The sequence below is a fragment of the Ranitomeya variabilis genome, chromosome 1 (genome assembly GCF_051348905.1).
Source record: "Ranitomeya variabilis isolate aRanVar5 chromosome 1, aRanVar5.hap1, whole genome shotgun sequence".
Taxonomy (NCBI): Eukaryota; Metazoa; Chordata; class Amphibia; order Anura; family Dendrobatidae; genus Ranitomeya; species Ranitomeya variabilis.
The window spans coordinates 991,494,152-991,508,155 of record NC_135232.1 but is presented as its reverse complement, the minus strand read 5'-3'; the positions used below and the strand labels follow the sequence as shown (position 1 = coordinate 991,508,155).

The following is a 14,004-nucleotide window of genomic DNA, read 5'->3' as shown; positions in this document are numbered from 1 at the left end:
CACCATTCTTCTTCTCTGCCTTTCTGATGTTTTTCTTGGCCTGCCACTTCTGGCCTTAACAAGAAGTGTACCTGTGTTCTTCAATTTCCTTATTATGTTCCTCACAGTGGAAATTGACAGGTTAAACCTCTGAGACAGCTTTTTGTATCCTTCCCCTGAACAACTATGTTGAATAATCCTTGTTTTCAGATCATTTGACAGTTGTTTTGAGAAGCCCATGATGCCACTCTTCGGAGGAGTTTCAAACAGGAGAACAACTTGCAAGTGGCCACTTTAAGTAGCTTTTCTCATGATTGCATACACCTGGCTATGAAGTTCAAAGCTCAATGAGGTTACAAAACCAAAAAAAGTGCTTTAGTAAGTCAGTAAAAAGTAGGTAGGAGTATTTAAAACAAGAAAATGATAAGGGTGCCCATACTTATGCACCTGTCAAATTTTGTTTGAATGCAGATTGCACATTTTCTGTTAGTACAATAAACCTCATTTCAAGGCAGAAACATTACTGTGTCCAACAGTTATTAGATATATGAAACTGAAATAGCTGTTGCAAAAAAAACTATTTTTATAAAACATTAAGCTTAAGATTAATAGGGGTGCCCAAAGTTTTTCATATGACTGTATATTTCAATAAACTGTTAATTTATTCTGCCTGGATCCAATTTATTCTCCAATATTGTTTTGTGACAATCTGAATATTTGCTGATTTATTCTCTTTCACTATTCGTACAATACAGCACCTACTGTAGATAATACACTTAATAATCACAACATCAGGCTGCTATTTTGCAGCAAAAACTTAAGCACGATTCCCTGGCGGCGGTGGGAAAACCACGAAATTATGATTGGGATGCTGTGTGTGAAATTCCCATCATACTGGTTCTGTAATTTTAAAAAATGACATGGAAACCGGTACAAAAAAATGTATTGTGGCTAACATGAGACTTATCAAAGTGTTTTTTCTTTTTTAAAAAAGGCATAAAAACAGTTTGAAAAGTGACAAAGTTTCTGTGCAATGTGCTGCTTTGTTTATAATTTTTGACGATTTTATGCCAATTCGAAGCAGCTTGCCAAAATGGTAGGAGCTGGGGAGGAACCATGGCGGGATAGGAAGTCTACTCCCACCTGTCAAATTTGGCAAAAGTGACACCTATTTTTGCACCAGAAATGCTAGTCTAGGTTCTGAGTAGAATAAAATCTCTGGCAAGGTGAACACAAAGCCCAAGTCCACCATATTTTACCTTTATGACTTTACCCCTGTCAGCAGGTTTTTTCTATGTAATCTGAGAGCAGCAGGATGTAGGGTTTGAGTCACTGATTTCAGTAATGTGTCACTTATTAGTCTGTGCTGTTGTTTCAATACAATAAGTATTTTATCAGCAGGAGATTATCACTGCTAGCGTCAGTCCTGGTCCACCAATGCACCCAGCACTGACTAGAAGTTTTCGGTCAATAGGCAATGTGTACAGAAAGCTGTGACTAGCAGGGGAAGGGTGGGGTTAACTTTCTGAGCTCTGCTACATCTAAAAACTCTGGACTGGGTCAAACTGCTGCACCTAGTAAACTAAGTGATACATAACTGGAATCAGGGTCTCTTACTCTATACTATGCTGCTCTCAGAAGGTCCAAATTCAATTTAAAGCTGTAATTCATATGAAAACCTTATATCATACCTGCTTGACATAATTCACCAGTGAGTCCTTGTTTTCTTCCCAGTAATTCTTCAGTAATTCCTCTGGTGGAAACTTGTCACAGCTCAGCTCCACAGTTATCTCAAAACAATTACTGCTCAGGTAATTAAAGTCTTGCATACCTAGAGTCATAACAAAGGGTTAACAGCGGGTATGAAAATGAACCAAGCATGTAGCGTAAAAACGCAAGGTTAACGCAACTTTGTAATATATCTTATCACATAAATCTGCTTCTTTCTCTGCCAGAATTGATCAGTCATTATAAAATTATTTTTTCTTAGAATGTGCTTATTACCATGTCTATTGTTGATTTATGAAATCAAAATTAAAACGACGGTTACTCTTTAAAAGTTATGATTATTATTTGGGGAAAAAGTGTAGAAAAATAACTTAGTGATCATCTTTGGGGTCTGTAATATTTTTTAGTTTATATTGTTTTTACTTTTACCCCTCACACTGATTGAAGAGTTTTCCCTCTTTCAACAATTTTTTACTAATTCATTATGTGCATGTTAGAAATAATAAAATCAGTTGGTACTCGCTCTCTCCCGATCCAGCACTGAATCTCTGCCGCTACTCTGGTGATTGTGTACAGGCGGCAGTGTCAACATCAGGGTAATGGTTGACAGCACGAGCCGCTGAGGACAGTTGATGTGATGCCACCGGTGCAGCCTGCACACAATCGATGGAGCAGCGGCGAAGATGCAGTGAGGGATCCTGGCAGGGTGAGACACAACTCATTTTATTATTTCTAGCATGGCCATTACGAATTAGTAAAAAGCTGAGAAGAGAAAATGTGTAATCAGCGTGAAGGTTAAAAATAAGGAATAATGAGGTGTAATGTCCAACATAATAATCCATTTATTATAAAATATAAACTAAAATAAAAGAAATAAATTGACCCAAAAGATCACTAATGTGGGTTTATATACATGTCTTTCTAAAGAACAATCAGAACCATTGTCACTCCATTGAAAGGAGTTCTCATCTTTTTACACTCCCTATGTGGTAGAGGAGTTCTTGGACAATAAACTTATCATTGCATGGTCCTCTCCTGGGATCCTCATTATTCAGCTTTTATAAATTCAGCTTTGGTGTTTCATTTTCAAGCAGTGACTCCACAAGAGAAAAAAGGCATTACACAGCGCCTCTTCAAATCAATAGGTGGTCCATGTAAATCAGAAGAGGACTGGACCACCGGAGCGAGAGACGCTCTTTGGATCTGAACTCCAGTTCTGGGAAAGAGAAGAGGATCCTGAACAGAGGACCCGCTCTATTAACTTCTGCAATACAGTATATGAAAATAGCAGATACATTACTTTATGGTAAAATTAATCCTATGCTTGTACATAGGGGAATGCACATACAGCATTTTTTAGTAATCGCTCACTTTAATAATTGTCTACTTTATAATGTAGCACAGAATCAGTGGGGAATTCAGATTTTCCACCATTTTTCTACAACTCCATAAAATATATTCTGCATGGAAGCTCCAAGAAACATTGATTTCCCTGCAGATTTTCATCTACATTGCTTCAACTAATAAAGTGGACATTTCCAATAACTAAAGTTTATAAGAAAACTCTAGTACACGAGGCTGACTAATAAACAAATATACATTTACTTACACTGTAAGAGAAACATTTATTTGTGAATTCAATTAGTTTCTATGTCGGCCATGGGTTACGCTTACCTCCAGGGACACTGTACCAGGCAGCACCATTAGTGGTTCCATCAACAAAGCTGCTTTCATCATCATTCTTGCGGCATGGTGTCCTGTTTGCGTCAGACATGGCTGGGTTGAGTGACGAATATGACCGGGCCAAACTCTGAAATATGCTGTCATCAGGGCAAGCACTGTATTCATGAGCACTGCCTGCAGAATTCAAGGAATGCAATAACTTATTACACAATTTAAAGAAAAAAAGGTATTTGCAAATTCATCATAATTCCATCCTTGTTTTGTCACTGCTGTCTAGTTATATGGACCTTGCACATTAAGGCTGGGCTACTTTGACTACATTAACAGGTCATGAGGGCAAAGATCACAGCATGGCAGCATAGTGCAAGTGAATTGGGCAGCACTATCACCCACAAGGAACCACAACAAGCAAGTCACAACAAGCAAGTCACGCAAAATCAAAATGATTCCGACTTTTTTGTGACTTGCTTATTACCTATGTCGCAGGTCACAATATGACCTCATTCACACTCAATATCTTGCAATGTATTAGCGGCTTACAGCGATCTTTGACAGTACAACTTATGTCGCAGTCAAAATCCGTGTGTAGCCGCAACCTTACACAAAATTAAATCTACAGTGTGGTTCAGATGATCGGGGTCCACCAAGGACATCATCTGCAAGGAGTTCTCCCCGTGTTTGTGTTGCTTTCTTCTGGTTTCCACCTGAACTCCAAAAACATACAGATAATTAGGCCTTATTCGTATCAGTTGGCAAAACTCAAGATTGCTTTTCCTCACTTAGATCTGAGCTAGAGCTAGATCAGTTTTTCATCAGTCTTTGGTCCGTGTCCCCGTTTTTGAACCCGTGAGTTATACAAAAAAAAAAGGGTAGTTTTCCTAAATTCTTTTCTGGTGTGCGCACAGGTAAGGTGGTCTCCCCACTTCTTCCCGGCACAGTCATCTCTAGGAACCATGTGTGCATGGCGATGATTAGGCAGGGAGGAAGTGGGGAGAGCACCTTATGGAGGTCACTGGAGCGGAAGCCGCCGGTTACTGTGCAGAAGATCCCTGGAAGGGAGGATGATGTATTTCTGAGGGAGTGCAGGGCACGGGCACGGGATTTTGGGGCTGTAACTGACACTGATGGGAGGGAGTTAAGTATTACAATGAAGAAAGGGGGCAGGGATTTCTTCCAGGCACCACACGCCCCGCAGCCTGGAAGAAATCATTAACATTAACAAAAAATATAACATTTCTCAACAACAAGACCACTAATATGAGGAATACAGGCAGGACTGTCATGATCTCTGCAGGCAGAGATCATAGCAAGCCTATAGAGGGACAAGCTCTCGGAAGATGGAACTATACTGACCATGAACTAAGCCTGCCGCGCAACTAGAAATAGCCAGGTAGCATTTCCTATTTATAGCTAGATGCCCAGCTCTGGCCTAAGACCTAAATAGCTAGCAGAGGGAAATATAAGACCTGGCTCACCTCTAGAGAAATATTCCAAAGAAGACAGTAGCCCCCCACATATAATGACGGTGAGTTCAGATGAAACAACAAACGCAGCAGGAAAATAGTCTTAGCAAATTTGAGGTCCGCTTACTAGATAGCAGAAGACAGATAGTATACTTTCATGGTCAGCAGAAAAATACTAACAAAACACCATCCAGAGATTACCTTAAACTCTGGCATTAACTCATAACGCCAGAGTAGCAATCCCTGATCGACGAGAGCTTTCCAGACACAGTAACAAAACTTCAGCTGCGAACTGGAACAAATAGGCAAAACAAAACATGGACAAAAGTCCAACTTATCAGTAGTTGTCTAGAAGCAGGAACAAGCACTGAGAGGCATCAGATAACATTGTTGACCGGCAAGAAACCACCAGAGAAATGAGCTTAAATAGCGACACCCACTACTGATGGAATCAGGTGAAACAGGAAAGAGGATGACAAGTCCAATTCCACAAGCGGCCACCGGGGGAGCCCAGAATCCAAATTCACAACAGTACCCCCCCCTCAAGGAGGGGGCACCGAACCCTCACCAGATCCACCAGGGCGACCAGGATGAGCCCTATGGAAGGCACGAACAAGATCAGAAGCATGAACATCAGATGCATTGACCCAAGAATTATCCTCCTGGCCGTAACCCTTCCAGTTGACCAGATACTGGAGTTTCCGTCTGGAAACACGAGAGTCCAAAATTTTCTCCACAACGTACTCCAACTCACCCTCAACCAACACCGGAGCAGGAGGCTCAAGAGAAGGTACAACAGGTACCTCATACCTGCGCAATAACGACCGATGAAAAACGTTATGAATGGAAAAGGACGCAGGGAGGTCCAAACGGAAAGAAACAGGATTAAGAATCTCCAATATTCTATAAGGGCCGATGAACCGAGGTTTAAACTTAGGAGAAGAGACCCTCATAGGGACAAAACGAGAAGACAACCACACTAAATCTCCAACACAAAGCCGAGAACCAACACGACGATGACGGTTGGCAAAACACTGAGTCTTCTCCTGTGACAACTTCAAATTGTCCATAACCTGCCCCCAGATATGATGCAATCTCTCCACCACCGCATCCACTCCAGGACAATCCGAGGATTCCACCTGACCGGAGGAAAATCGAGGGTGAAACCCCGAATTACAGAAAAACGGGGACACCAAGGTGGAAGAACTGGCCCGATTATTGAGGGCGAACTCTGCCAATGGCAAAAAAGCAACCCAATCATCCTGGTCAGCAGAGACAAAACACCTCAGATATGTCTCAAGGGTCTGATTAGTCCGCTCGGTCTGGCCATTAGTCTGAGGGTGAAAAGCAGATGAAAAAGACAAATCTATGCCCATCCTAGCACAGAATGCCCGCCAAAATCTAGACACAAATTGGGTACCTCTGTCAGAAACAATATTCTCAGGAATACCGTGCAATCGGACAACATTCTGAAAAAACAGAGGAACCAACTCAGAAGAAGAAGGCAACTTGGGCAGAGGAACCAAATGGACCATTTTAGAGAAACGGTCACAGACCACCCAGATGACAGACATCTTCTGGGAAACAGGCAGATCTGAAATAAAATCCATCGAGATGTGTGTCCAAGGCCTCTTAGGAATAGGCAAGGGCAACAGCAGTCCGCTAGCCCGAGAGCTACAAGACTTGGCCCGAGCACAAACGTCACATGACTGCACAAAGACTCGCACATCTCGTGACAGAGAAGGCCACCAGAAGGATCTTGCCACCAAATCCCTGGTACCAAAAATTCCGGGATGACCTGCCAATGCAGAAGAATGTACCTCAGAGATGACTCTGCTGGTCCAATCATCCGGAACAAACAGTCTATCAGGCGGACAACGATCCGGTCTATCCGCCTGAAACTCTTGCAAGGACCGCCGCAGATCAGGAGAAACGGCCGACAAAATTACTCCCTCCCTAAGGATACCTGTGGGTTCAGAATTACCAGGAGAGTCCGGGTCAAAACTCCTAGAAAGGGCATCTGCCTTAACATTCTTAGAACCCGGTAGGTATGACACCACAAAATTAAAGCGAGAAAAAAATAAAGACCAGCGCGCCTGTCTAGGATTCAGGCGTCTGGCAGTCTCAAGATAAATCAAATTTTTGTGGTCAGTCAATACCACCACCTGATGCCTAGCCCCCTCGAGCCAATGGCGCCACTCCTCAAACGCCCACTTCATGGCCAAAAGCTCCCGATTCCCAACATCATAATTCCGCTCTGCGGGCGAAAATTTGCGAGAAAAGAAGGCACAAGGCCTAATGACGGAGCAGTCGGAACCTTTCTGCGACAACACTGCCCCAGCTCCGATCTCCGAAGCGTCAACCTCAACCTGAAAAGGCAGATTCACATCAGGCTGACGCAACACAGGGGCAGAGGCAAAACGGCGCTTAAGCTCCTGAAAGGCCTCTACAGCATGAGGGGACCAATTAGCAACATCAGCGCCTTGTCTGGTCAAATCAGTCAGTGGTTTAACGACATCCGAAAAACCAGCAATAAATCGGCGGTAAAAGTTGGCAAAGCCCAAAAATCTCTGAAGACCCTTAAGAGAGGAGGGCTGAGTCCAGTCACAAATAGCTTGCACCTTGACGGGATCCATCTCAATGGAAGAGGGAGAAAAAATATACCCCAAAAAGGAAATTTTCTGGACCCCAAAAACGCACTTAGACCCCTTCACACATAAAGAATTAGACCGCAGAACCTGAAAAACTCTCCTGACCTGCTGGACATGAGAGTCCCAGTCATCAGAAAAAATCAGAATATCATCCAGATATATTATCATAAATTTATCCAGAAAATCGCGGAAAATATCATGCATAAAAGACTGGAAAACTGAAGGGGCATTAGAAAGACCAAAAGGCATGACCAAATACTCAAAGTGGCCCTCGGGCGTATTAAATGCGGTCTTCCACTCATCCCCCTGCCTGATCCGCACCAAATTATACGCCCCACGAAGATCAATTTTAGAGAACCACTTAGCACCCTCTATACGAGCAAACAAATCAGTAAGCAATGGCAATGGGTATTGATACTTAACAGTGATCTTATTCAGAAGCCGATAATCAATACATGGTCTCAAAGAGCCGTCTTTTTTTGAGACAAAGAAAAACCCAGCTCCCAAGGGAGAAGAAGATGGACGAATATGTCCCTTTTCCAAAGACTCCTTTATATATTCCCGCATAGCAGCATGTTCCGGCACAGACAAATTAAACAAACGACCCTTTGGATATTTACAACCCGGTATCAAATCTATGGCACAATCGCACTCACGGTGCGGAGGTAACGACCCAAGCTTGGGTTCGTCAAAGACGTCTTGATAATCAGAGAGGAACTCAGGGACTTCAGAGGGAATGGACGACGAAATAGAAACCAAAGGTACGTCCCCATGAATACCCTTACATCCCCAGCTCAACACAGACATAGCTCTCCAGTCCAAGACTGGGTTGTGAGACTGCAACCATGGCAATCCCAGTACCAAATCGTCATGTAAATTATACAGCACCAGGAAACGAATAATCTCCTGGTGATCCGGATTGATACGCATGGTTACTTGTGTCCAGTATTGTGGTTTATTATTAGCCAATGGGGTGGAGTCAATCCCCTTCAGAGGAATAAGAGTCTCCAAAGGCTCTAAATCAAAACCACAACGATTGGCAAAGGACCAATCCATAAGACTCAGAGCGGCGCCAGAGTCAATATAGGCGTCCGTGGCAATGGATGACAAAGAGCAAATCAGGGTTACAGACAAAATAAACTTAGACTGAATGGTGCCAATGGAAACAGACTTATCAAGCTTCTTTGTACGCCTAGAGCATGCCGATATAACATGAGTAGAATCCCCACAATAGAAACACAATCCATTCTTCCGTCTAAAATTCTGTCGCTCACTCCTGGACAGAATTCTATCACACTGCATACTTTCTGGCGTCTTTTCCATAGACACCGCCAGATGGTGCATCGGTTTGCGCTCCCGCAGACGCCTATCAATCTGAATAGCCATTGTCATGGACTCATTCAGACCTGCAGGCAAAGGGAACCCCACCATAACATCCTTAACGGCATCAGAGAGACCTTCTCTGAAAGTTGCCGCCAAGGCGCACTCATTCCACTGAGTAAGCACAGACCATTTACGGAATTTTTGGCAGAAAACTTCAGCTTCGTCTTGCCCCTGAGATAGTGCCATCAAAGTTTTTTCTGCCTGAAGTTCCAAATGAGGTTCCTCATAAAGCAAGCCCAAGGCCAGAAAAAACGCATCCACATCGCGTAACGCAGGATCCCCTGCTGGCAATGAGAAGGCCCAATCTTGAGGGTCACCCCTGAGCAAGGAAATCACAATCCTAACCTGCTGAGCAGGGTCTCCAGCTGAACGAGACTTCAGGGACAAATAAAGCTTACAATTATTTCGGAAATTCTGGAAGCTAGCTCTATTCCCTGTGAAGAACTCCGGCAAAGGAATTCTCGGCTCAGATACCGGAGCATGTACTACAAAATCTTGTAAATTTTGTACTTTCGTGATGAGATTATTCAAACCCGCAGTTACACTCTGGAGATCCACCATTGTCAGGTGCACACAGAGCACACAGAGATTAGGAGGAGAGAGAGAAAAAAGACTGCAGCAAGGCAGACTGGAGGAAAAAAAAAAAAAAAAAAAATTCCAGCAGACTTCTTATAACTCTCCTTTCTCAACCTGGGTCTTTAACACTTTAGGGGCCGGTCAAACTGTCATGATCTCTGCAGGCAGAGATCATAGCAAGCCTATAGAGGGACAAGCTCTCGGAAGATGGAACTATACTGACCATGAACTAAGCCTGCCGCGCAACTAGAAATAGCCAGGTAGCATTTCCTATTTATAGCTAGATGCCCAGCTCTGGCCTAAGACCTAAATAGCTAGCAGAGGGAAATATAAGACCTGGCTCACCTCTAGAGAAATATTCCAAAGAAGACAGTAGCCCCCCACATATAATGACGGTGAGTTCAGATGAAACAACAAACGCAGCAGGAAAATAGTCTTAGCAAATTTGAGGTCCGCTTACTAGATAGCAGAAGACAGATAGTATACTTTCATGGTCAGCAGAAAAATACTAACAAAACACCATCCAGAGATTACCTTAAACTCTGGCATTAACTCATAACGCCAGAGTAGCAATCCCTGATCGACGAGAGCTTTCCAGACACAGTAACAAAACTTCAGCTGCGAACTGGAACAAATAGGCAAAACAAAACATGGACAAAAGTCCAACTTATCAGTAGTTGTCTAGAAGCAGGAACAAGCACTGAGAGGCATCAGATAACATTGTTGACCGGCAAGAAACCACCAGAGAAATGAGCTTAAATAGCGACACCCACTACTGATGGAATCAGGTGAAACAGGAAAGAGGATGACAAGTCCAATTCCACAAGCGGCCACCGGGGGAGCCCAGAATCCAAATTCACAACACAGGACTAGTGTAACATTTCTATTACCTGTATGCCCATATTAATACATGTCCTACATGTCATACATGTCCCGGGGGGTGACAGATTGCCTTTAATTGGTATTTTGGGGGTGACAAATCCCATTTAGAGGATAATAACATGTAATGAATGAAATTCTGTGAGGCAAAGAGAGAGAGAGAAAAGTTGTCTGTGTTGCATAATTTATGAGGGGGAGGATAGTGGACTTGGTGTGTCTTATCGTTTTAAGCACCTGGAAGCTCTTTAGGTTTTTTGTATATTTATTTTCTTTCCCCTTTTTTATCTTTTTCTCTCCCCTTCATCAGGGTAATAATAGAAGGGAGGGCAGCTGGGAGGCAGAGGATTTTTCTTAGACTTTCCTTTATTTATTATTATTTTTTCTAATGACTAATAAACCATTTAAAAATATATATACTTTTCACCAAGTTTCTTAAAATCCCAGAAATCCCCTTTAAGCTTTATAAACATAAAACTGTAAAAAAAAAAAATCTTTAATGACCCAATGAGAAACAGATCAATATTTGATTTATCTAAACTTGCAGACTTACAGCATAATTATGTTACTCAGCTTACATGACTGTGTGCTCTTCTGCATTCCTAATGAACTGCGTAAGACCTAAGCAAATTCTTCAAGGATCTGGACTTCTTACAGTGCAGACATGCTGCCTAATTTCCATAGATGCCTGCATGTATAGGGACTCTTATCGTGTGTTTCTCTTCCAGCACTGTAACGCTTACAGATGTTCCTGCTTTATTTTTAGGAGCATGTTGCGTTTGAAAAATGCCAGAGATTCGAAAAAACACCCAAATCACCTTCTGACCGATGTATCTGTAGATCTTCATGTAAGGACTAGCAGCAAACAACTGGCAGATAGAAGAGTCCAACTGTGCTGTGTGGTAGGACAGCTTACGTCAAACAATTTCAACTGTCCCATCTGGACAACTGCTTTCCATCTGCCTCAGTACCATATATACGGACTTCATAGAGTGGTTCTGTCTTTGGGAGGAACATCTTTGACCACCGCGTGCACCATTTACTAGGGCAAACTATGGAAAATAATATATTGTTGTGTGATCATGTCCCATAGCATTGGTGGGGTCTGAGACTGAAAGTATTATTATGGGAAAACTAAGGGAAACTATAAATGTTGCAAGTCACAATAACCCCTCACTCACTTTTTTTCTTTAGAAAAGACCAGAATTATGGGCATATGTGTTTACTTAAAGGGGTTGCACTGGTTGATCAGTTATGTTTTGGTAATTAAAGGGGTTTTTGAAACCTAATTTGAGAGTAGTATAGTGTACAGTGCTGTGCTGCCTGCTGTAGTTTTCATAAAATCACAGTTTTATCAGCATGAGATTATCATGAAAGGACTAGTAAACCTGCTGTGAGGCAGTCCTCCACATTTATGAGCTGTATATAACCATTCCTTCACCATTGATTGACAGCTTTCTCCCTATGCACAGTGTACATAGGAATCTGCCAATCAGTGGAGTGGGTAGAGTCATACAGAGCTCAGCATTCAAAGAACTGCAGATCAGCATTAGATACAACAGTGATTTTATCAAAACTGCAGTAAGCAGCCCAGTACGTGATACATTGCTAGAATTAAGGTCTGTGCCCTTACATAATGCTGTTCTTAGATAAGGTAGCAAAAACCTGGTGACAGAATCTCTTTAAGGAACATGCCTGAGCTGCAATGTATCTTATAAAAGACTTACCACTTCGGGTCTTGTCATATGGATAATTGGCAACAAGATCTCCTCCATGTAGATTGGCGGACAGCACAAATGGAATATCCATAATCCAATGAATTACTGCTTTGGTTTCAGGGGCAAGCTGCAAAATTCAGACTAAAGTTACCATGCAATATATTTCTACACAAGTATCACGTGTATTACCTTCCACTACAGAACTAATTTTAGAATTGCAGTATTAGTAAAATGATGGCTTTTCCAAGATATCATAATTATTCCCCCATTAAGCCTTGTAACAATCCATGGATGTAAACATTTTCCCTCCTGCTGTGCGCCCTGGAGCTACATACAGGCCGATGTACACTGCTTCACTATTCCCTGTGACCAAAGGCAGGTCAGGTTAAAGGAAAGGCGACTCATTGTGCCTTATCAACCTTCAGAACAATTACAAAGGGCAACCATGAGATTTCCCTGGCTGGATGCGTAGAAGAAACTCTGAAATCAGAACCTGAGAAGGTGGATGCAATTGTTGCCTGGTCCACTCCAGAAACCAAAGAACAGATTAGGTCATTCTTTGGTACTCGTTGGTTATCTCGCCAGGTAGAAACTGGGGGGATAGGCTTGGGAGATAATCTGTGAATCGGTCTCCCATGCCATCTCTAATTGGAGGAGAAGTCATAAATGTCATAAATGTGGTTATGAGTTATTGAGTTATACAGATCAAAGTATCACTACCTGCCCCCCCATTGGGTACAGGTAAGTCAAGCAGGTTATCTGATGGAGAGCAGACATGGACTGTATATACAGAGTAATTAAGATGTAGCTGTCATTGTTGGATAATTCTTTGGGCTAGCAGATGTGTCCCTGTATGCCTACACTGGCACATAGGTGTTAAATGTTAAATGCTTTCATCTTGTGCAGCTGTTCTGTCTGTAGTACATAGACAGGACAAGGTAGAACAATATTTTAAGGATTTTTTTGTATTACTCTAGTTTTCCAAAATCCATGGCTATATCTATTATTGGGGAGTATATTCACATGTGTGCGAAAATAGCAAATGTGTTGGTAGCTTGCCACCCACCGAAATGCAATATGTCCCTGAATTATAGATAAATCATATTCATGATTGGTATGAATAGAATGCATTAAGGATGTTCACCAATATGACGGCCATATTGTTTCACAAGGAGGTTTCTGGGGGGAAATAAAACCCACAGCAGAAATGAGGGCTACAACTGACTTAAGGTCAGTGATAATATAGGTGAATTTAATGAAAATGTAGAGTCCCTGTGGGTGGAGATAAGGGGAGGGGGAAAAAATAATAAATTACTGATAGGGGTTTGTTATAAATCTCCAAATCTAATGGAAGCAATGGAGAATATCCTCGTAAAGCAAATAGATGAAGCTGCGACTCAAGGAGAAGTCATTATTATGGGGGACTTCAACTACCCTGAAATAGATTGGGGAACAGAAACCTGCAGTTCCAGCAAAGGTAATCGGTTTTTGACAACTATGAGAGACAATTACCTTTCACAACTGGTTCAGGACCCAACAAGGAGGGGGGCACTGCTAGACCTAATATTAACCAACAGGCCAGACCGCATATCAAATATAAGGGTTGGGGGTCACTTGGGGAATAGTGATCACAAAATAATAAGTTTTCATGTAACCTTTAATAAGATGGGTAGTAGGGGGGTGACAAGGACACTAAACTTCAGGAGGGCAAATTTCCAACGGATGAGAGAGGATCTTGGTGCAATTAACTGGGACAATATCCTGAGACACAAAAATACACAAAGAAAATGGGAGACATTTATTAGCATCCTGGATAGGACCTGTGCACAGTATATACCGTATGGGAATAAACATACTAGAAATAGGAGGAAACCAATATGGCTAAATAGAGCTGTAAGGGGCGCAATAAGGGACAAAAAGAAAGCATTTAGAGAATTAAAGGAAGTA

At 42.2% G+C, this 14,004-nt stretch overlaps 1 protein-coding gene across 1 annotated transcript in view; it reads right to left on the bottom strand.

The window, feature by feature from the left end:
- CPE (carboxypeptidase E) overlaps nucleotides 1-14,004 on the bottom strand; it is a 97,802-nt gene that overhangs the window by 16,195 nt on the left and 67,603 nt on the right. The window contains exons 4-6 of the mRNA XM_077279465.1: nucleotides 12,067-12,184; nucleotides 3,382-3,564; nucleotides 1,671-1,810 (exon numbers count right to left, since the gene is read on the bottom strand). Of these exons, the coding sequence (XP_077135580.1) occupies nucleotides 1,671-1,810; nucleotides 3,382-3,564; nucleotides 12,067-12,184 (441 nt within the window). The remainder of the gene's footprint in view (nucleotides 1-1,670; nucleotides 1,811-3,381; nucleotides 3,565-12,066; nucleotides 12,185-14,004) is intronic.